General features: G+C 42.4%; 2 protein-coding genes across 2 annotated transcripts; both read left to right on the top strand.

Moving 5' to 3' along the window:
• The first annotated feature begins 1,529 nt into the window (after nt 1-1,529).
• Nucleotides 1,530-7,332, top strand: cyp27b1 (cytochrome P450, family 27, subfamily B, polypeptide 1). Its single transcript, XM_076267793.1, has 9 exons — nt 1,530-1,745; nt 2,364-2,554; nt 4,324-4,520; nt 4,837-5,037; nt 5,264-5,427; nt 5,820-5,986; nt 6,378-6,459; nt 6,834-7,031; nt 7,156-7,332. Exons 1-9 carry the CDS (start codon nt 1,533-1,535, stop codon nt 7,267-7,269), a joined length of 1,527 nt encoding a protein of 508 aa, XP_076123908.1. The 5' UTR covers nt 1,530-1,532; the 3' UTR covers nt 7,270-7,332.
• A 2,671-nt stretch (nt 7,333-10,003) lies between these two features.
• Nucleotides 10,004-11,795, top strand: LOC143104042 (EEF1A lysine methyltransferase 3-like). The gene is made up of 3 exons (XM_076267954.1): nt 10,004-10,327; nt 10,417-10,528; nt 11,025-11,795. Exons 1-3 carry the CDS (start codon nt 10,172-10,174, stop codon nt 11,417-11,419), a joined length of 663 nt encoding a protein of 220 aa, XP_076124069.1. The 5' UTR covers nt 10,004-10,171; the 3' UTR covers nt 11,420-11,795.
• Nucleotides 11,796-25,026: the final 13,231 nt, after the last annotated feature.

The following is a 25,026-nucleotide window of genomic DNA, read 5'->3' on the forward strand; positions in this document are numbered from 1 at the left end:
AAGAAATTGATCAAATCTGCCTATTGGAAGTATCCAGCTGAAATGGGGGTGTATAACTATTACTCCTGCGGACAAATCATTATTTTATTATTTTTTTTATTATTGTGAATGGAGAAGGTCTCTGAAGTAGCCTACCATGATCTATAGAACTTGCGTCATTAGACAGTATTGTGTGTTCTGCTGAGAGTAGTCTAGTTGGTAGGGCTTTGATTAAAAGTAACCCAATTTTCCTATTTTAAATGAGTCATGCAAATAATTGTAGTTTTGCGCTCCATTTTCTAACAGCATTTCTGGCCCCATCTTAGGTACATAGACATATTAGGTACATAGACACCGAAACTATAATAAGACGTCAGATATCATAATACGAAAAATAAATCAGACTAAAAACGAAAATGTTGTTTACCCTATTACGTCCTCGTTTCAACTTTTGACTTCCCTTCTATGAAAGCATCCTTTTGGTCAAATTCTCAGCTCACTCATTCATTTTCATGAAACATAAGCACACAAAAAACGAGCGAGGATGTTGAATTGGCGATCGATCACACACGCCTTGAAAGCTTGAGTCAAACAAAATTCTCCGAACTGCTGCAATTACTTCAGTTAGCACACATGATATTTTGGCCACCTGCCAAATTTATTGGAATCGGTTCAGGATGTGGCGTGTGTGCGAGCGCGCGCGTGAGCAATGCAACGAATCAGCAGAACTGTTCTATATTACTGCAGAACACGTAGCAGTGTGTGGTATCTATGAAGGCACGTTGTCTGAAATCTTCACATCACATGGCTTCAAATACATCGAGTAAACGTGCGCACCACAATTGCCAACTCCTTTCAACATAACTGACAAGTCATTCAACAAAATCCTTTTTCTCAAGTTGTTTTCTCTACAAACTCATGATACTATGCACGCCTGCCAATGTTGGATAATCAACATTTTGTCGAGTCTGAAAGATAAGCCAAGTTCCACATAGTGCATCGATTTACTGATTCTATAGAAGCTTACGAAATGTCGCTCAAAGTCAAAGCCACTCGGTGGGAACATGCTTCTATCCATGTTTCCAGCAAATTAATATCACCAAGGGCCAATCTGAAAAAGATCATGATTTGCGCATTGCTCACTGCGGCATCAGCATCTGCATAGTGAGCCAAACTGTACCAAGAACACGACCGCCTCAACTTCTCAAAAACTGCTTGTTCCGGGCAGTGCTGCCTATCGCAAGCGCATTCAGAAGTGTTCACATTTGCTCCACGTGCGCGCCCATTTGGGGTTTGCCTTGCGTTTTGCAATCTGATTGGACACACCTCCACAACGGCCACGCCCACATCATCCCAGTTCCATCAGTGGGCGGGCTTCGTTTGCGTGCGCGCTATGATTGGGTGGACACGCTACGCAACATCTTTTCGGTGGGTCCAAACTCAGCTTGAGGCTTGCTGTATAAAAACGGTGCTTGTGCCGCTGGAGAAGATGAGCTTGGTCCTCCACCCATACAGTTCAGCTCAAGCATTCTATGACTTTGAATTTGAGAGTAATGCTGCAACAAGCTCTCAAAGTGTCCGGTAGGAGTGCATCTCCTCTCCTCAAATGGATGGAACGGTGCGTTGAGGGCATCTCCGTCGGATGCGCCAAGCATAATGATCATCATCAGTTGAGAACGCTAGAAGAGATGCCGGGACCATCGCTGTTCAGCTTCGCATGGGATCTTTTCGGGAAGCGGGGACTGTCTCGTCTTCACGAATTACAGGTAGGTTTCATGCATCCCCCACCGGCGTCAGATAACTTTACACACACATGTCAAGCATATGCTGTCAGCAAAGCATGGTATTGAGAGACTCATCGGCTCGGGAAAAGTTAAACATTAATCATATTTAACGTCATATAACAACAGTGGCGAGATAATCCCAATTAGATCAATTTAACATGATGGTAGTGTTTTTTACTCTGTGTGCATCAGTGTGTGTGTGTGCATGTGTGTGTGCATATGATGGTTTTGGGAGTTTTGGGAGAATGTAATGCCTTGCAATCCATACTTTGCAGCTCATTGCAATACCAACACTTGGCTTAGCATGTTATCTCAGTATTACGTCACATGGCCCCGGCTTGCCTGGTGGCTGAGTTTTGCTGTGTGTATGATTGCACGATTATCCATGATTATGAGTCAGACCCATAACCACTGGAAAGACTGACGTGAGTTAGCCTAGATTCAGTGTGACTCTCTCTGAGTGTTGACACAGTGCTGCCACTTCTATCCACTGTTCACCACATCACACTTATTGATGCAGGGTCCTCCTGCATGCTTGACTTGGTGCATTACTGCATTGTCCTTTTTGCCTGACGTGACCCTTTGACCTTGCATCACCAGCTTGATGGACGCAAGCGCTATGGTCCGATGTGGAAGGCGAGCTTTGGTCCGATCCTGACAGTGCATGTGGCGGAACCGGAGCTGATTGAGCAGGTTCTGAGGCAGGAGGGCCAGCACCCCATGAGATCGGACCTTTCATCCTGGAAGGATTACCGGAACCTCCGGGGCCACGGCTATGGGCTCCTGACTGCGTGAGTACAGCCTACACACACTCACTCACACACATTCTTTCTCTCTCTCTCTCTCTCTCTCTCTCTCTCTCCCTCTCTCTCTCTCTCACACACACACACACACACACACACACACACATTCTTTCTCTCTCTCTCTCTGTCTCTCTCCCTCTCTCTCTCACACACACACACACACATACACACACTCATACACACACACTCTGACAGGACACGTAGTATTGGCCTTTGGTAACCAGATATTTGATGACACACCCTCTCGGAAATAGAGAGATAGAATTTGCTCCCAAAAGAGCTTTGACCTCTCAACTCAACATTGTCCATCAAACAAGACAGGAAGACAGAGAGAGAGAGAGAAAAGTAGCATATTTCTCTGTATTTGTATGTCTGCATCACATGCATTGGTAAAGGGTTATTGGGTCATTTCCTGTAAACTTCCTATGTTTATTGCCTCTGGCAGTCTCTGCATGCTCCCTCTCCTACACACTGTATATGAGTGTGATGTGTAATTTGTAACTCTCCAGAATACTATCAGTGCATGTAGTCATGCTTTACTCTCCAAGTTTTTGGGAATACACACTGATGGTTACTTATGGGAGCAGGAAGGGATAAGCCATATCATGTGCCATTGTACACACACACACACACACACACACACACACACACACACACACACTTAAACAACACACAAACATATTGACTGACACACAAACAGACCTGACCTTACGTGTGTCACTGTATGTGTGTGACAGGCGTGTGTGTGTGTGTGAGTGTGTGTGTGTGTGTGTCATGCGCACAGAAATGCAGAACATGGAAAATGGCCTCCAAGCATATGAATGCTACCCTTTTTTTATATCCAGTCTCTTGCCAGTTTTTTTTTTTCACTACTGCTAAGCTTATCTTCATGAATGTATCCTGTGGTGTTGCAGACGGGTGGGGGGGGTAATGTGTGTATGCATGTGTGTATGTGTGTGTGTGAGCCTGTGCATGTGTTTGCCTGTATGCATGACTCATACCAGGCACGTCACAGGGTTTTTGACGTCAGAGAGTGACGTGCCAGCTGCAACCAGACAATGAGCGTTATCAGACAAGACAGATGAGCACGGCAGCATCAGACACTCAATCAAGGAAGTCAGGGAACAAGAGACACTCCAGCTCGCACATCATGCCCATTATTCATTTATGCCCATTAACTTCATCTATTCTAGTAAGTTGAAAGTTAATTGAGCGCAGATGCTACATTGCAGTACGTGAGCAGTCAGTGGGAACAGCTGGGAGACAGACAGACCAATTTTGCTCCCTTACAATTGACAGACAGACTACAACAATTGAATTTAAAAAAGCAGAACAAAAACAACAGCAAAGACGTAAAACATGAATGAATAAGGAATGTTGACATTTCGCTGGAAGAAAGCTGTGGGTGTAGGACTTGTTTTACCACAAATACAGAAACAGAAACAGCATGCATGCAGTATGTCAGGAAACAGGTTTTAAATAATTGTTATGCTGTTTACATAAAAAGTGCATAATAGGTATAACAAAACTGTTTTTGTAGGATGGGGTGCTAATAAAATTAATCATGCTTCAAATCTTCATGACCTTCATCATCATCACTGTGACGTAAAACAAATTGCACACCCAAAGTCCAATTGTCATTGTTCCATTGTTTAACTGTAGTGCTTGACTTCAAATGTTTCATTTAGGTTATTCATAGTAATTCATAGCTGTCACTTAATGACACACTCTCTTTTTTTCTCTCTCTCTCCGTGTAGGGAGGGGGAAGAGTGGCAATCCGTGCGCAGCCTCCTAGGGAAGCACATGCTCCGGCCTAAAGCTGTGGAGACCTATGATGGCACCTTGAATGGCGTCGTCACTGAACTTGTCAACAAACTGCACACACGCCGCCAACAGAACCCACGAGGCATCATCAGTGACATTTCAGCCGAATTCTACCGCTTCGGTCTCGAGGGTAAGAGAGGTCAATGTCTGTCTTGTGATCACCGTGGGTCTGCTTCTACATCCAGTAGTCTCCAAGTCATTCAGTAAAGCTATTGTCTGTACTATTAGATATTAACATTTATTAAAATATCATTAGATGATAAAAAAGTTTTAAAAGATCATTAGAAGATAGAGGCAATCAAAGAGCAATACAAGGCCACAAAGAGAACAGCACATGATGTATTCAACAAATGTACAAACACTTTGTGACACCTCTCTCTCTCCCATCCTCTCTCTCTCTCCTTGTCTTTCTCCTCCTCTCGCTGTCTCTCTTTTCCTCTCTCCAGGTATTTCCTCTGTGCTATTTAACTCCAGGTTAGGCTGCTTGGAGGCTGTTGTCCCCATGGAGACAGAACGCTTCATCCAGTCCATCAACAACATGTTTGTTATGACCCTGCTCACCATGGCGATGCCTAGATGGATGCACCAGCTTTTCCCCAAACCGTGGGACACCTTCTGCCAGTGCTGGGACTATATGTTTAAATTTGGTGAGCCCTGGCTAGAACATCATAAACAGATTTAATTGCCAATACTTACACCTTTGTTATGCCAGGTCGCCTATGCTCAAGCAACAGCTTCATCAGCTATTTCAAAAATGTGATTTCTCAGATTGCATGTAGCTTAGCAGAGGTCTGATTAGTCCGTATGTTGTAATCCTAGTGGTGACCGTTAATGTTTGAATAACAGAAATTCTTTTCTTTGATCCAATCGCAGCCAAAGGGCACATTGACCAGCGGCTGGAGAAGGAGGCTGAGAAGGTGGCACGGGGAGAGGAGATCGAGGGGCGGTACCTCACCTACTTCCTGTCACGAGCCGGCATGCCAATGAAGTCTGTTTACAGCAATGTGACTGAGCTGCTGCTGGCTGGAGTGGACACGGTAAGGCCTCTTCGTATTCATCCTCACAAGATAGCCCTTTAAAAGCACATTGTCTGAAGGTCACTTTCATGTATTGTTTTGTCACATGATACGGCGTAACAGAGTATAGTAACACACTATGTCAGTCCAGAGATAGCAAATGGCAAAGTATTCCAAACATTTACTCTCATGCAAACACGTACTGTAAGTTCTATAGTTACAGTCAAAGATAGATAGATAGATAGATAGATAGATAGATACTATTCATCCCGGAGGAAATTTTAGAGGGTTTGAAGGTTTGAATCAGAATCCAGTTGTATTAGTGACATAGTGTTGATGAGATGGTCATGCTGTTCTAAAACCAGATGATCTTTCTTGTCTGATCGTGCCACCTCTTGTCTCCTTTGTCTCAGATCTCCAGCACTTTGTCCTGGTCCCTTTACGAGCTGTCCCGCCACCCCGACGTGCAGGAGTCCCTGAGGGTGGAGGTCCAGTCCGTGCTGGGCGACAAAGTCGTCCCTGGAGCGGCAGACGTGGCCCGCATGCCTTTGATGAAAGCAGTGGTGAAGGAGGTGCTGAGGTGTGCAACACTCATTTGAATTCATGTCTCTGTTTTTATATACTATATACGACAGGGTAATACACACTACACATTTTGTATTCATTCACATCTGGCAGTTTTGAAACATTAGACGATTAGGTGCTATCATGAAGCCATAAGGACAAGCAGGAGTTCTGAGGCAAAGAATTCTGGAGCAAAATCCTATTCCCTTTACGAGTGAACATTCAAAATATTTTCTATTCATTTTCTTCATTCCATATTCATGGAATTCCTGTCAGCGTGACTGATTTATCAGATTATAAAATATTAGGTTAGGTAACTTCATAAAGTAAGGATCTAAAGTGTCAGCACTCCATATTTCCATATGTGTTCTTCCCTTTGATACTACATTGTTTGTTTTTGTTTTTAGGCTCTATCCTGTCATTCCAGCTAATGCAAGAGTTATTACTGGCCGTGACATTAAAGTTGGAGGCTACCTCATCCCCAAAAATGTAAGATCTACTTATCTTTTGTCATTTACCAACATTGAGCACTGACTGAATTGTAAGGTTCATAGTGTAAAATAATATACTTTAACTGATGCTCATAGTTGTCTCATAGACGATTGGACAGAAATAGGTGTAGATTTAGAAAAGTGCAGACTTGGCACAGATTGGAATGACAATAAATAGTGCACACAGAGAGCTTTGCAGGTGTTATTTTAGTCTGTATCAACTCATTGCATTTACATTCCTAGAAAGTTAGTTTGTGTAATGTCCCACATTGGGTTGGTACAACCTCATTGGCTAATCAGACATCGTGAAGCCAACCCTTCCAGTGTCAGTGCAGTATAATGGAACGTATGGCCTGTGTTTCCCCTCACCAGACCTTGATCACCCTTTGCCACTTTGCCACGTCGCGGGACCCTGCTCAGTTCCCAGATCCAGACTCCTTCGTGCCTCAGCGCTGGCTGACCAGAGATGAGGGGCACCATCCGTATGCCTCTGTGCCCTTTGGGGTGGGCAAGCGCAGCTGCATTGGCCGCCGCATCGCGGAGCTTGAGTTGTATCTGGCTATTGCACGGGTAGGTGTGTGTGTGTGTGTGTGTGTGTATGCATGTGCTCCCGCTCCTTATTTTTAAAGCCCAGTGTTACTACTGGAGTGGTTATCCCTATATTAACACGTCCATCATGTGTTTTTGCTTTCAGATTGTAACCCATTTTGATGTGAAGCCTGACCCAGAAGGCGGTGCTGTCCGACCCATGACCCGAACACTGCTGGTACCGGAAAGCGAGATCAACCTGCAGTTCGTGGAGCGATGAGGCCCGCTCTGCACTCCTGGAACTGCCCAGAAAAGAGAACACTGCATCCTTGCACAAACCCCAGGGCCAAAGGGGACCACCATGCCTTAGGTTGCCTGGTGCCAAGGTCTGCAGGGGAGATGAGCCCTGGTAGACCTGTTACCATAGCAACATGAGCAGGGGGTTTGGGGGGTGCCCATAGCATAAGATTTCCAGTTCCAGAATGTGCTGTGACACTGAGAGATACCCAGCACAGAGCTGCTTCTTCAGGCCGAGGAGCCAACGGACATAGTAGAGACATTACAGCATGCATGGCTCCCCACTTCCTGTTTTCCCTCTCTTGTGGAAGTTACTTACTGTTGGTGTGTTGGTATAGGCTGATGTCATCACAGCTACAGCTGAGTGTGGTTAAGGTAGTGGCTGGTTGGTCAAAATCTAAATTGGTAGAGGGAAGAGGCCAGTGGGGCCATCCTTGCTATTCTCAGGGGAGCTGCTCTACAGTGGAGCACTGCGCCAAAATGTCTATGTGAAGGAAAGTGATGAACAAAAAGTGCTGTGATGACATGATGCATGTAAAGAAACGGACATGTATCATTGTAGATGATACAACATGGCAGTGTCTTCACAGTACTTTGCTTAATCTCCATTTAAAAAACTATAGTTTTCTGGTGACAGGAAAAACTTGACTGCCCAACAACTTGAAGACCAGAATGTAATACTTGGAAAAAAAAAGAATATCCAAAATGACCCGAATGTAATACTTAAAAAAAAAGAATATCCAAAAGTCACCTGAAATCCTAACTTCTGAACTTCTGTAGCTGTGCTTCTTTAACTTTAAAACTCAAAAGTCAAGAGTCAAGTCTGTCTATAAAATGTAGGGCCGTAGGTAAAATTCTAATGGTGCTTTTTTTTAAAATTATGAACATCTGTAACAGCGTGCATCTACTGGTTGATTTTCTGGTGTCTTTACATGTGTAGTAGGCTACTCACATAGACAGACAGTGAGTCATAGAACATTGACATTGTTCACTGTAGATATCAAGAAACATTCTGATTCAGATACATTCAGGACAGTGAATTGAGCGACATTCACTACGTTGGTGCTACTGCTATATTGCTTATAAACTGGTGCTAAAATAGACTGCAGGCCATTCAATGATATATTATGGTGCTACTATCTGAAACATCAGGGCAATTGTGCAGAAATTCAGAAATATCACACACAGTTTTCAACCCTACAGAAATGGACCACTAATACAATGTCTTCCTTCATTGTGTGAACTTGTAGATTCCCTAGATTGCTCTAACAATATCAAACTTGAAATGTTTGTATTAAATGTAGACCAAACATTTTTGCATTACACTGTGACCACATAGGCATTATATCCCTCATTTACATTATATCCCTCCTTGAGAACCGTTATTACAGTAATAGTGCCCTACAGTATATGCCACACAGATTAAAACACTGCATAACTCACATTGTTTGTAATGTATCATACAGTATGTGTCCCCACAATACAGTGTGTTATACATTGGTAAAGTTATATATTTATTATCTTTTGTACTAATGATAAAAAAAGAACAATCACTCTGGACTTGCTGGTTTTCTTTTCTGAGAAAATGAATATCTGTTCTGTGCACCCTCTCCCTTTTCCCAGATAGTGTAACCCAATTTCTGGTTGGTCTGCTCCTGCCTGTCGTTCAAACAGATGAACTAATATTTAGACATGCGCTCCAGCAGAATTTCGCAGAACACCACTGCTGAGTAGTGTGGTTCTCGTTGGGAGCAGTCTGCTGAATCATGAGGCCGTCCAGAGTTTCTGGCCAAGAGGATTTCCAGCCAACTATTTGCATCACACATTCATTCAACCCCTCCTCCCCCTTCCTCTCCTCTCCCCTCCAAAATCATACACTAACGCGTATGTGTGTGTGTGCATGTGACTTGTGGATATATTGTAAATGTATGTGTGCGTGTGTGCATGCATGCTTGAACGTGCATGCGTATATTTAAGATTTAAGAGAGGTAAAAGGTATCTGTTGTGGAATGATTACCTGTTTTTCTACCCATAATGATCTTTAGCTGATTAAATATTTTTTTCATGTCTCCAAGTATTATCATAAGCCTGCATGTGTCCATATGTAGGCTATGTGGTAATCTAATGTACAATTAATTTAGATCGCAATTCTACTTCAGCACATCATATGATATACATTCACTCTATTAATGCATATTCTTGATAGTGTGAACCTTAACAAATATCGTTGTGGACTCTTTCACATAGGCTACTTTGTTGAAATCTGATCCGCTATCTGATCAGTGTTTCTTGCTCCATCTTGTGGCCTAAATATAGAAAGCACTGCAGTCAAGGCAGAGGATCAGGACAGGATCCTGGGCTACAAATCACAACGACTTGATGTCCTGAAATGGACATGAAAAAAACTATTTCATAACAACAACTATATCAAAATATATAGGCCTAGACCTGAAAAAATATCTAGGCCTATGTCAAATTCAGATAGCCTATTGAATCATACTAATTTAATGTATCCAAAATATCTCTCTGTGAGAGATCCGTCACTGCCACAAGTTCACTGAACTGCTGCTAAATTAAAAGCTGCCGTTATGCCACTTGGTGTGTGAATTGAAACATTTAATGAAAAATGCACTAACACTTACTAAAAGAAGCAAGCACACTGGTCAGCTGTTAAACTTGTCGCATGAATGTGACGTCAACCCAGTCGGCTAAGCAAATGGTGCTACACGTGTACATTTAGTAAACATTCGGCTTATTCGTTACCTACAGTTCATTTCACATATCGATATATAAACACTTTCATTGAAAGGCTTTGCACGTTCATGTCAGACCCCATAACAGTTTGCCGACCGCTTTCGCCACTCAAAAGCCTATAGCATACTGCTATGAACGAAGATCAAGAAAACATCTTCCCTGTTGATGACGATTTATTCGATGAAACATTTTCAGCGGATTGTGTCTATACATTTTGTGGCGAGGAGTTCAAAATCAATCAGGCTTTTAGCGCCAACTTGGGGGTGGCTGCTCCAGTGTGGGATGCTGTAAGTAGGCTATATAATATTACATGTTTCTGTTAAGTTCTGAAGAATTCTGTTCTGAGTTGTCAAGTTATCTAATGTTTTTGTTTTAGGCTCTCCATTTATGTCGCTTCTTTGAAGAGAAGCGCTTTCCTTTGAAGGGAAAGAAGATAATCGAGTTAGGTGCTGGAACTGGAATTGTGGGAATCTTGGCAGCACGGTTAGGTAAATCATCCCTCGAGTTCCTCATACTGATCTGATCTTTGAACTGTATTATCACGTTCATCCAGTAGGGGACATAACTACACTACTGTGTGGTAGCCTATCACTTATAAATCATAGTTAGGAAAGAAATATGTTGAATAATACACATAGATCAAGGGTTTTGAGAGCTTTGGAGTTCTTAGAGAATAAGAATGTATTGCCTGGATTCTTGTTCAAATGCTATAAAGGAAGGTTTGGAACTAGAACATTTCATTTTGTGAATATGTGCTTTAGCTGTATTAAAATCAGGTTGATAATATATAATTGTTTGGATTTAGTATACTCCTCTTTCTGATCAGTCTCTGATTTTTCTGACACAAGACTTTCATATACATCCTACATGAATGCTGTATGTAGCCTACCTGCCAGATATTTGTCTACAATGGCAAGCGTTTGGAAATATGGTCAAAAGTTGTAAATTATGTTTCTATAATAGGTCTCTCTTTTTCCTCCACAGGAGCTGATGTAACAATCACAGATTTGCCACTTGCTGTCCCACAACTCCAGAGCAATGTCTCTGCCAACACACCTTCAGGGGGCTGGCCCTCTGTCGAGCCCACTGTGATCCCTCTGTCCTGGGGTCAGGATCAGAAGAACTTCCCCTCAGACTGGGACCTGGTGCTAGGTGCAGACATCGTCTACCTGTCTGACACTTACCCACTTCTCTTAGAGACTCTCACTTACCTGTGCGAGGATGGAGCGGTGGTGTACCTGTCATCCAAGATGCGTAAGGAGCATGGAACTCCCTGTTTTTATGACAATGACCTGCCTCAGAAATTCCAAGTTGAGTTGGTGCAACGTGACCAAGAGCAGAACATAAATATTTACCGGGCCACACTGAGAGATGTATGACTGCTTGCATCAGTGTTCAAAAAGATTCCTCCATGTTTCCTATCTAAGGTTTCAATGATGAACCACAACTGAACGTACACATTTCTAATACCTTAACCAAAGTTACAATTTTTTTACACTTTGGAATAACAGCGCATATAGTGGTAAATTGGATTTTTTTTTATTGTAGTGCTTCATACAGACATACATACAACTGAAGCGAATCCATTGAGTCCATCATTTTCATGTTGAATCATTCAGTGACAAGTTTACTTTTTAAGCATTGACAATGACATTTATGTTTAATTCCTACACATTTTTGCCCTTTTCTTTGTTTTTACATTTGTGTTTAACATTTTCAGTGAATTATTGTTGAAATTAGAGTTTATAGAGTATATGGTGCTTCAGGATTTTATAATAAACAAAATATCTTTCAACTTCAAATGGTATGTTTTTAATTGACTGAAAGTGCAATGAGACATGAATAAACAGTACAGCCAGTGGTTCCGTCCAAAGGCAAATATTTTTTTTGTCCACACAGACAGATTTTGCTATCAGTGGCACCCTGGTTGCTAAACGAGTGCATCCTTTCATCGTTTTTTTATCCTCCTGCTCTGTGCTGATGCACTGAATTTCTGTTCAGAAAGAAAAGCCTGTTTGTTCCGCTGGGGAGTTTCAAAGAAAGCGAGAGCAGCCCCCCCTCCCCATGCACTACCGCTCAGAGGAGAAAACAACAGATCCCTATCTACAGTCAAACTGTGTGCTCTCTCCTCCAATATGATTATTGATGCAAGCAGTACACAATTATGAGAGTGACAGAGGTCCTATATACATATACCTCTATTCAGATATTTTTCAGAGTTCATCATTGGGATATTAACACAACACTAAAATATTGGACAAATTGGCCCGTTATATTCTAACATAAAGTTCTGTTAAGCGTGTCTGTGTGTGTCATATTTTCTGAATGTGAATGCGAGGCCTGCTTTAAAACATGGCTTATTTGTTGGCTCCCACAAATGTCAAGTAAATTGGAACTCAAATATTCTTAGTGTAAATGATTTTTGTTCTCAGACCTACCATGTGCACTATGTACATACCCTTTTTATTCACAACTATTTCCTGTGTAATTCCATTGGTTAAGTCATTTGCCCAATAAACTCATTGGAGACACATTGGCTTTGTTGCTTCAACAATTGACTTCAAAATATGCTGAGCACAGCATTTGCTGCTTTTTTTTCTGCTGTGTCACATTGGTGTGGGTTGCCTGGTGAGTGTGTGTGTGTGTGTGTGTGTGTGTGTGTGTGTGTGTGTGTGTGCGTGCACACGTCTGTGTGAGCTTCTGTGTATCCAGATTCAGTGCATGTCACCAGGTCAACACAATAGATGTGACATCTCTCTGTCTCTCTCCCTCTCTCTCTCTCTCTCTCTCTCTCTCTCTCTCTCTCATCCACACACTTACACACATTCTGCAGTCCTATCACTCAAAAGAGACCTATAGCGACATGAAGGGCGGCAGTTACTTCGTAGACTTAATTAAAGAGTTCCTTGGAGAATCTGAATGTAAACAAACTACCCTAGGGGGCCTTGGACATTAATGTGGGGGAGAGGCTGCCAGAGAGGGAGGCCAAGAACACAAGGGGCGGAGAAGCCATCACAAACACTCACTTTTTAAAGCAAGTTGCCAGCTTAGTTTGGAGAGTTGCACACATTCTGGTGGATAAGAGCTCCCTATATCTGCAAAATCACCTCAGAGGTGGGTATGATTTTTCTGTTTAGTGTTGATATCATTATAAGGCAAAATGAAAAAAAAAAAGTAAAAACTTTACACATTTTAGAATGTCTTCATAAATAAGAACTGATAGTCATTGTGTTGATGTAATTTAAATTATTTTATGGAACAAATTGTGTTTTGATGGATTTTACAGGTGAAAGATAGAAGTCAGTTAAGGATATTTAAAACTGTGTTAAACTTGATTCTTTGCTATTAGAAAAGAGTAAAACAGGGACGTTTCTAAGATCACTTCCCTGTGTTTACAATTGTAATTGAGAGTCAAAATGGGAAATACATATCATTGTGAGTTTAACATGTGAGTGCTTCTGTGTGCCTTATGTAAGTATAATACACTTATAACATGTTGTATGTAGCCAACAGTATCAACAGTAATAAGTTGGTGGTTGTAGAGTTTGATCTTTGGGTTTAAAACTTAACAGATGGCATTCTGGACAGGGACTCAGGGACAGGCAACCCAACATGGCAAATTTGGAACTGTTCCAGGACGATACTTTTCACAACCGTAAGTTGTCAAGCTCAGAAATTTCAATTTTTTTTGTTTACCTGATAATTTAAATAAGAGTTGAAATGGGTTATGACTGCATAGTAATGCATTGATGCTATATTCAGCATTATATTTAAACTTACTAATTTGTCTGATATCTGCTTAGCACAATATAACCTGATTTTCAATAGACAGATAAAACTACAGTGTCAACAGAGATATGAATACCTTTTTTTCCTCCTGATAGCTATCAAGAAAAGAGGCATGCTGCAGATTATCATCAGTACTTATATGAGCAGCCCGAGCGTGTGTGTGAACCCAGCTACTGGACAATGCCAGGATCCCGGACAGGAGGGGTGCTGCAGGACTACAGCAACTGGGCAGAGCAAGGAACTTCTCACCAGTTCCCCTTCACCCTAGAGAGCCAAGCTCGGCGACAGGGACTTGGAGAACAGACCTTACCAGAGAGATTAGAGAGGGATTGGCTGTCTAGAGATGTGTACAGAGCACAGAGGGAGAGGCAGGAGAGAGAACGTGAGAGGGAGAGGGAGAGAGCGATGCAGAGGGAGAGAGAGAGATGGGAGTCCCTCTCTCATTCCCAAAAACCCGTACACTACCGGAAAGAGGGTGCCAAGAGAAGCCTCAGCAGCAGCAGTTACCGGGAGTTGGAGGCCTGGGCCGCCCGCTACTGCCACTCTCTCCCCAGGAGGAAGCGGCTCGAGGCCGGCCTGTGGGGCGCAGCTCAGGGTGCAAGGACAAGCCAACCGGCCCGGGAGTGGCCAGCAAGCAGTTACGGAGGTGAAACATACCAAAGACCCATGACCAGCGTGACAGGATTACCTTATGAGACAAGAGAATATAGGCACTGGGAGAGACCGGATGCCCACCAGCCTCCTCCATACAAGGCTCCTCCGGGACTCCCAGATCCCCAAAAGACATCCGGGGTGAATGTGAAGGAAAACCTCCAGAAAAGGATATTCAGTTACCCACCTTGCTACATTCCGCCGCCTCCATACGGCCCTTCACAAAATGGAAGCCCATCGGCAATGCTGCCGCAGCACCCACCTATTCGGCCCCAAGTGACTAAAGAAAACATGGCAATAGCGGACCCTGTTTGGGAACAACAGTTCAGAGGCAGACAGAACTATTGCACCTTGCCAGTCATGAGAAGGCATGAGCACACTGTGCAACCCCAACTGCAGAGGAACAGCGTGGAGGACATGGAGCAGACGAAATGGAGAAGAAGAACTGAGAGCCATCTGGCGTATGATAGCAGTGGACACCAAGATCCACTTACGCTAAGATCATGGGACAGCACAGCTGGCACCAGTAGACCACCCCCCCAACTCTCTGAGATGTATGCTCCGCCACAGAGCCAAACACTGCCTCAGCTCACAGAGGCCTCAGCTGGGATACCTCCAGACATTCTGGTGAACACCCGAACCAAGGTGAAGAAAAGACGAGGAGGAGAAACCATTTTTTGCTTGGTGTCACGCATGGGTAGCCTAGCAGGCTTGTCCAGTTCCCCAGAGGACCCGCTGAAAGCCCAGTCTTTGCCCTTGTATGCCGTCACACCCCTCCCTGGTGTGGCTGAGGGGGTTCAGACACACAAGAACCCACAGGGGTCAGGGGAGAGCCAAATCACACCACAGCTACCAGACGAAGTTGACATGGGAATAGCTGCCCCTGACCATCTACCCAGCTCCTCTACGCCCAGTGTGCCCTCTCACACACCTGTTTACAGGACAAACAGCGACCCGAAACCAAAACTGAGAAAGGCCCAGCACTGGGTGGATGACGAAAAAGCAGCCGCGCATCGAGAGGAACTGCTTAGGGCCATCCAGAAATGTGGCTCAAAACTTCCAGGTGGGAGGAGAAATTTCAATAGCCTACCAATCAGAAGTAGGAGCTCAGAGGCTTCCTCAAAAGAATGCACCAACCCGGCATCATCATCATCGCCCCAAACCCGACAGGCAGACACGCCACCACAGAGTGAGACGTCAGTTAAGTTCCCTCTGTGGAGAGAACCAAAGGCACCTTGCCAATCAAAGTGCACTACAGAGCAAAAGGAGGAGACAGCTAAAGATGGTATAGGCGCTTCCTGCAAGCTAGACCCAAATGACAAAGCAAATAATGAAGAATTAAAGCAAAATGAAGTAAAAAATGATTTGACCTCAGATGACGGCAATGGCATTTTAGTCATTGATGCAACCTGTGTTGTCGTCAGAGTAGAGTTCATCTTCCCGCCTAAAAAGGAACATGTTAAGTATGTTTCCTCAATGCCTTGCAGTCCATCTGAGGCTGAGCATGAATCTGCTACAAATGACAATTTGGTCCAAGACCCCAGGCCTGTTAGCCATGGCCTTCCAGTTCTAGAGCATAATGATGTAGCTGAGAGTTCTCCACCGTCTAATGATGATGATACACTCAGCAAAGGGCTATGGGATTCTCAAAACCAAAATGAGGCATGTAAGGGTACTCAATCTGAGCTTGAGACATCCGATACAAACTTACCCAAAGATTTGACAGATCAGATTGAAAAAAGGCAGTCTCTGGATTCAGAACCAGCACCATCTCTACCAATCAGTCCAGAAAAAGAATCATTGGAGGAAAGGGCAATCAGAATTCTGGCAATTCCATGTTTAGAATCCAGCAGTCAGGAATCTTCTAATCAGGTAGAAACGGAAGGTGCACTGTCATGGCAACCTGATACAAAACAAGAAGAATGTTCTGACTGCCCCATGGAGGGTTTGCCAGCAACTCTGGACACTGATGAACATGATTCTGAAGCAATCTTTCAGGAGCAAAATGAAGCGACTATAGTGGCTTCACTTACAACCGAAATGTATGACTGCAGTGACTTCACTATTCATCAACCACTTCATAGTGATGAGCATGAAGAAGAAGGCATTAATTGTTCCAGTGATACAAAAAACAACACCCTTGAAGAAATAGATGTTCCAAACAGAACCTCCCCTGACCTCACTCCTCAAGATAGCCTGGAGTTAGAGGATCAGTTGACTGAAGAGTCTTTGGTACCCTCTGTAACCATGTGTCTAACCTCAGCTCAGAACAACTCTGATTGTCAGCCACAATTACTTTCTAACTCTTCCTCATCATCAACACCCAGATCTAACACTCCCTGTGATTACCTGCTTGAATCAGTCCCAGAAGCCCCCTCTGGCTCCCCTCCGCCTCCACCTATTACAGATCCTGAATGTCTTTCAGAAACAGACCTGCTCCCAACCTTTGATGAAACTGGTCCATTGGTGACCCCTGCCTCTCCCACAGAATGTCCTGACTGTAGGTTTCCCTCCCCACCCCCGACTCCCTCTGTGCCCCTCTCACCCTCTGTATCCCCTCTACCCCACCCAACCCTTCCTCCCCCACCCCCTCTTTCTCCTCCACCTCTGCTTCTGACTCCTCCGCCTCCATCAAACTCCTCCACCACCTGCTCTGTCACTCCACCGCTCTCCATCTCACCTCCTCCCTCAAGCCCGCCTCCTGCTCTCTCTGTTTCTCCTCCAGCTGGCTCAAGCCCTTCCCAACCTCCCTGTCATTCTCCCACATCTCCCGCTGTGGCTCCATCCCCTCCCTCAAGTCCACCTCCCAAGCGTCCTGGATCTCTGGACTCAGAGGCCCTCACTGAAACGGCTGCCCCTGTGCCATCTGAACCATCTCCTCTCAGAGAGGAGCCGCAGTACCCAAAGTCTCTCTGGGATGCCGTGCACCGCATCCGAAAGCACACCGCACCAGACTCAGAAAATGAAGAGGAGGAAGTGGTAGAATTATGGGAAAATCCAGAGAGCATTTGTTCGGATGTCACAGCTTTAGGCCTGGATGAAGACTCGCTGTTAGAGCATGACGCTTGGACAGTTAGACAGGACGATGTGGGATCGTTTAGTTTGGTGGCACAGAGTGAGAAAGACAGCAAAAGGTCTACAGAAGAAGATACATTATCTGTCAGCAGCTCTGATAGCCACGCCTCTAGAGACACAGTCATCATGGGAGAGGGAGAGGACAAACTGTCGGAGACAGAGGCAGAGGAACAAAGAGTGGAGGATTTGATAACCCATCAAGACCAGACTGAGAGTAAGAGTGAAGAAGATGAGGCTAAAGGTGTCACTGAAGCTTCACCCACAGACATCACTGGAGACTGGAGAAATGATGAAATAGAGCCACAGGCAACCATTTTGTCCAACGGAAATGAGGGCAACATGGAGTGCACCCAAATTCATACCACTGATTATGAAGAACTGGGTGACCATACTGATGCGAGAGAGTCTCTTTGTCATTCAGAAGGGGAGAGGGGCCAACCAGAGGATTTAACTGAATCATAAAGGAGCCTTGCCACTGATGATGCACAGGAAGACATAGGTGATAATTGTACTGAGGACAGAATGGTGACTGAGCCAAATAACAGAATATAGTAAATAGTGTGGAAGTAATTTCAGGAGTCTCATATTGCAAATGGCTGGAAACAGCTTCAACACTACCAGAGTTAGCTAACTAATATATAGTAATTGAAGTGTATGAAATGTATGCACAAGGTAGCTATGACCAAAATTAAATATTTGGTGTAGAATATTCTATTTCAATAATGTTTGGCTTCATTTTTTAAAAGTCATTATAATACAAAACAGTGAACAGTGGACTTGAATAGGGACTCACATGCTTTTAACAGGAGAATACATTAAAAAGCACATATTTGCAGTGTTTTGTAATACACCTGACCTGTTCTTGTTCGTGTTTCTTTGCTGTGTATAATAACACTTGTCATCAGAATATAATATTTATGTAAGATCTATGAGCAATTTTTAATAAAATAGAGCTGTCATCTGTCATAAATAGCCCATCATGCATGTGCATTTATTCTCCCTTCTTCAAGGGGGGACACTCTCGATAAGTTAATATTACAACTGAACTGATACATCTTGTGTAAGCATGTTTTCAATACCATGTCTCTAAACACAATCGTCTGACCTTTTATTTTATCTTCATGTGCAGAATCCACCTTCAAACGTGTGATCCTTCTTTTACCGTCTATGAATGGATCCCCTGCAATTGCAATCACAAACCACTAGAGGTCAACGAATCCTTTTTAGTTGAAAACCCATGGCGGTAACCACGATTATCACTAGATGCCGACTGTATTCGTTTGCGATTAGTTTGTAAAATGTAATTCGAAAGATTGATATTATTTTTGATAAGCATTAATTTCTATATGTACATTTAATCAAATATTACATGCACATGGGGTTGACTAATTCTGTAGCCTACAGTAAAATAATCATGCGAGCCTGAATTAAAGTCAAGACTTCCGGGTCCTTAACTTTGACATCAAATGGAGGCGTGGTTTTAATGGAAAATGTGTCATGTCTTCGGCACTTTACTAGCTAACGTTCCCTAGCTTGTGTCATGGACATTTTTCTCGAGTATGCCTAACTACAACAGTTGCCCCAAACTAACAGCTATATATGCGCATAAGTGACGCTCAGGTAAGTGTCTTGTTTCACTATGTTTACTGTGATCACGCTTTCTTTTCCACATTGATCCTTGCAATATGTATCACTGACTGACTAGCTAGCTTCTAGCAATAAGTACCGCTAACCTGCCTTTCCACGGTCAAAGCTTGGTGGCCAGATTTGTGTATGTATGGCAGTTAATGTTTGATATACAAGACCCAATGTAACACTGTTGTACAACCGACATCTCGCCACATTAGCTAATGTTGACGTAAGATCACCAGGCAGCTCCCCCGTAACGTTAGGTCATGCTTGTTAGCTGGCTAGCTTACCTGCGCGATTAATGGCCCTGCTAGGCAGTGGGTCTGTTAACTTTGATCCAAAGAGAGAGTTGCTAACGATAACTTCAGTGACCTTACCCTGTCAGACAATGTCTTATGAGAATAGTAAAGGCTATGTTAACGAGAACTGATGGGGTAGGCGCTGAATCATTTGCCGACAAGGTTAACGTTAGAGAGTGCCATGTGAAAAAGTTCAGGACACGTAATAACGTTACTTATCAAACTGTAACCAGAGGCAGTGTAGAGTACTTATATATTTAGTCATCCACCTATACACACGGTTTTTAGGATTGCATTTGCCTGATTTAGAAACTTTTCCACCTTCGTGTTCTAGCAACAAAAAACTGAATGTATAGAAACAAATGAATGTGGTGCTGGAGATGCTAGTACCCTATAATTATGTGTGTCGTATTCCTGGTAATCATAGTAACAATAATAAATAGGTGTGCCTTAGTATTTTGGTTTGAACGTTAGTGTGCCTTAATTAGACCTTAAACGATTGAGATCCTCTGGCCTAGGTAGCAGCAGGTCTGGGAGGATTTTCCTTTTCAGAATTGGTAGTAGGCCTATCTTTTCTACACATTGTTTTGTTGTTTTTGCATGCTTCCACTTTCCATACATTTGTTGCTTAGACTGAATAACGTGTTGTAAGTTTAAATAGAGGCATATCTGTGCTTGCCAGAGCCCATTGATTTACATTAAGTCATTATGCATCAGATTTTGTGGTTAATGTTCCAGACTGGGAAGCCAGCATACTGTAGGTTTTTCCACGTTTTTTAAAATCTCAAGGACTTTGCCTCCCCCACTCCCCCCAGACACACATCCACTCTGCCAATTTTGATAAAAGCCTTGAGCTGTGATGAGAAGTGTGACATGTTGAAAGGCATTGGTGCATTTGCTGATCAATCTTTCTACTCTGTGACATTTTGGCATGCTTCTCTGAAACAATTTGCATTGTCTGCCTGCCATCTGACCTTAATGCCCCTTTCTTTCAGTCTGCTGTCATAGGCTGGAAAACTGAGCTGATGTGGTGTGTTTGGGGATAGCTGCAGGGGACAGACGTAACTTTTGGTTACTCTTGAGTTAATGTGTGTTGAGTGTGTGGGTTGACACAGTGGTCACTTGGATCACTGATGTAGTTTTGTTGTTATGCAGCTATTTACCACATGACACACATGCAAATAAGAGGTAAAGAAATTGTACTGTGACATTTAGCCTTGTGCATGATTCTCCTTTAAAAGTTGTCTGAAGATGTATGAATAGACATATAAATGAACAAGCGAATGTGTACCTGATTAATCTTACATTTTAACAAATAATTATGTTAATAAACTATGTCAGTATGAAAAATACCTGAACTCAGATTTTGGTGGGCTGGGTACGCTTACCCTACCTGATGTGGTGAATTGAATTGAATTTGCTGAATGTGTACATGATGTGGTGAATTGAATTGAATTTGGTGAATGTGTACATGATGTGGTGAATTGCCCTGATGTGGTCAATATTGTGCTGAGTTCGTTGTTGATGCTGGGTGTGTTCACAAGGCTAATGTGTGTTCCGTTATGTGCGATATGGAGATAATAGTGTGCTGGAATTCACAGATTAGTGAAGAAACTTGGCTTCAGCGTGATCAGACTGATTGCATATCCTCTAACCCCCCATCCCGCCCCTTACCCTCCTTTCCCGCCCTAAGAGTTCAACTAACTTGTCTTATTCTGTCTCATTCTTCTACTCATTGGAGTCTCTGTCTTCTACTCATTGTACAGTATTTTGTTTTTTTCTGTTACACTGTTTCTTGTGTGTGTGTGTGTGTGTGTGTGTGTGTGTGTGTGTCTATCTGTCTGTCTCTCCCTCATCTCAAATCTCTGTGTTTCTTTAACTCCCTCTTTCTTTCTCTCTCTTTCTCATTTTCTCCCAGGGTGTCTGTCTGCAGTTTAAGTCATGTGACTGACTCTTAAGCTATCCTTTGCTCCATACATTCCTGCTCTCTTTGGCACCCCTGGGCTGGCCTATAAGTCTCCTCATGACTAGACTCTCTCACAATTAATCCTCAGTTTCCAGACACCTGTAATCATGCCATTACTTTGAATAAGAGCTCTCAAAAGTGAGGATTTGCAACCCTGATATTAGTAAATGCTGTAATTTCTGTTTATGTGTTTAAATGAGTTTCAGTGCTACTCTCTTGTTTGTGTTATAGCTGAATTTCACTGAAACTGTTTTGAGTCTTTTGGGAAGTGAAAACCGAAAAGGAAGAAGGAGCTTGCTTTAGTCCCCTCGTAGTAGGCTAACCAAAACACATTTGAGGTAAACCTCCCTTAGACAGCATTTTTTAAAATAAGTGAACTTCACTCAGCATATTTTTATGCTTTGTCACAAGCCTTTTTCACATTTGCTGCTGATTTATTATGAAACAGTTTTTTCTGCTTGGCTAATAGCGCTGCCAGTGTGCATCCATGTTAGCTCTGGTTGCTATGGATTTGGTTATGGTTATTATGGTTATGGTATTTTGCAGACACTTTTGTCCAAAGTCAGTCAGAGTATGAACATTACATAAATTAAAAATAATAGTTTAAAATACAGTTGAAAAAGCCTAAAATAAGCACAATAGTAATAATAACAACAATTTTGATAACAATATCAACAGTGAAAATAATGACTTTTCATAACAACACCATAAACATACAACCCTAACTCTGTAAGAGAATTAATTGATTAAGTGTATAGTGAACAGATGAGTCTTCACTTCTTGAAAGTCTCAAAGCTATCACAATAACGAAGAACACTTAGGCAACTCATTCCACAAATGAGGAACCACAGAGGAAAAGAGTCTTGACTGTGACGTTCATCAGAGGACCGCAGTGGGTGAGGGAAGGGGGTGGTGTAGAGCTGGATCCATCTTCTGAGGCAGCAGTTCCCAAACTTTTTTTCCCGGGTACCACCATCCTACCTACATACCTACATCCTGACTTGGGTCACGTTCCCCCCACCGCTCGACACATAAAAATGTAACACATTCTATTGACACATTCCAGGCATCATGTTTAATTAGCCGCCCTACATGATAACAGATAACAAAATCAAAATGTGAACTGGTCTATGAGCTCTCACACTAAAAAATCAGTGTGGAAAACAACATTATGAAACACAAAGAAAATATAGGCTTAAGATTTTTTTAAAAATCATTATTAACACCTTTCCGACATTGCCTTTTTTATACACGGACCACAGTTTAGGAATCCCTGTTCTGATGGAAGAAATATAGGCTAAATAAAGACAAAAACCTAATTGGACTTCTTGGTCCTTATCAAAGCAGATATCTGTAGCCCGCTGTCTTGCACCACATGCTCAATATGGTGTTTGGCAACATGTGTCTGAACATGTGTCTTTGTGTGGTCTGTGGCAACGGCTGGTGATCTCAGGCAAAATCTCGCTGAGACATGTGGACCTAACCCAGTCATGCGTATCTATGGGTATTGTCATCAGTAGTATTAGGGTTTTGTAGATAGTTGCTAACAATAACTTTGTGGGAAACTTTGTCATAATTCTGAAACTTGCAGGCCAAATGGAAATCTAAGGTCAGGTACCATGAAAAATGATCTCATCGTTGATTAAGTATAAGTATAAGTATATATACTCTTTTGGTCCCGTGAGGGAAATTTGGTCTCTGCATTTATCCCAATCCGTGAATTAGTGAAACACACTCGGCACACAGTGAACACACAGTGAGGTGAAGCACACATTAGAGCCCGACCGATAAAAGATTTTGAAGGCCGATACCGATACAAATATTTGTTGATTTAAAAATCCGATATTCCGATATATCGGCCGATATATATATATTTTTTCAGAAACGCGCAACAAAACATTAACAGATTTCCCTAACATTAGTTATTTGTAGTTATTTATGAGTATTGACTAAAATAATATGATGATGCATTTCAAAAACAAACTTGTTTATTTTTAAATAATATTGTCACAGTGGAACAGAGGAACATCGAAATATATAATAATAATATAAGTTCTGATAAATAAAATGTATAAAAATAGAAACTTAAGATATGAAACTTAGTTTTTTGAACAAAAACACAATAACAACAACAAGTTTCATAAATATAACTTTGAACTAAGACTTAACAATTACAAAAAATAATGATGACATTATTACTATCATCATCATTTGTATTATCATTAAACAAGATAAAGGTCACTCTTAAATGTTTGAGTGTGCGTGTGTAATAATTAGTCCCTATTGCCTTATAAGCTACCTTATAATTAAAATGTCAGCTTGCTTATCCCTTTACCTGCACTTTTAAAATTATTTCCATCAAGCTACATCAAACCATTTTCAATCATCAGTTGCTGCCTGCCTTCTAAAACCTACTATTTAGTGATCTAAATCCATTATGTAACTCTGCTGCGGCTGAACGACAGTCTGAAGCGCACACTTGGCGTCATTGGATTTCACACACGTGTAAAAGAAAAGCTAACTTTTATGCACAAGCTACGTTTTGCACAAGCTACGTTTGATACTTTTTCTCTATGTCTAAATGTTCACTCCTCTCACGTCTAATTTACATTTTACAATGCAGGGACTGTAACTACAGATATACTAGTAATAAATCATTACTTTATTTAGGCAGAATAAGTTCATTGTGGTTTCCAAGCTCATTAATGTTAACGTTAGCGGTCTTCCACTGATATTCATAGCATTAGCTAGCTTTGTGGTCATAGATGTGTATATATCTATGGCTTTGTGGTTAGCTAGTCTATGATGAGCCCTAATTTAGCAATGGATAACGTCATACTGCAAATTGTAAAACATACGCTTTCAAAATAACAGACCGGGGAGAGATGATACGTCTCACTGCTATAACTGTCACGCTATTAAAGAAATACATCTTCAGTCACATTGTCAAAAGTTAAAAGGACAGACAGTCAACTACACTGTAACAACGTAACGTAATTACTAGCTAATTGCTTCACGCTCGGCTTATTTAACAGCAGCAAAACTGGACATTGTTTTCACGAATTTTGTCATGCTTATTTGAGTTAAGAGAACTGATGGGGATGTTCTTTTAATTGTTATTTCAAGCAATGTATGTCTCGTGACCAAATCACCATGAACACACTTCACTGATGATCTCACTCGCGGATAACTGGTTCTCTATGCCCGACTCTGGCTGGATCAGCAGGTTGCAGGATGTGTGGCGCGTTATATACGAGTGTTGCCAGCAGGGACGGTGTAGAGTGCCCTCTGGAGGACAAACTATACAACGCCAACACTCATGACATGGTTGAAGGGTGTTTCGTCCGTTTTTATTTTATTTTTAAAATATTAATTTATCGGCCATTATAAATGCCGATACCGATAGTTTGGAAAATGCCTAATATCGGCCGATAATATCGTCCCGCCGATAGATCGGTCGGGCTCTAGCACACATTAATCCCAGCGCAGTGAGCTGCCTGCAACAACAGCGGCACTCAGGGAGCAGTGAGGGGTTAGGTGCCTTGCTCAAGGACACTTCAGTCGTGCCTACTGGTCG

Source organism: Alosa pseudoharengus, unplaced genomic scaffold (assembly GCF_046254945.1).
Source record: "Alosa pseudoharengus isolate Yale_2024_CS ecotype anadromous, Long Island Sound unplaced genomic scaffold, YU_APseudo_1.1 YU_APseudo_1.1_scf_5, whole genome shotgun sequence".
Classification (NCBI taxonomy): domain Eukaryota; kingdom Metazoa; phylum Chordata; class Actinopteri; order Clupeiformes; family Clupeidae; genus Alosa; species Alosa pseudoharengus.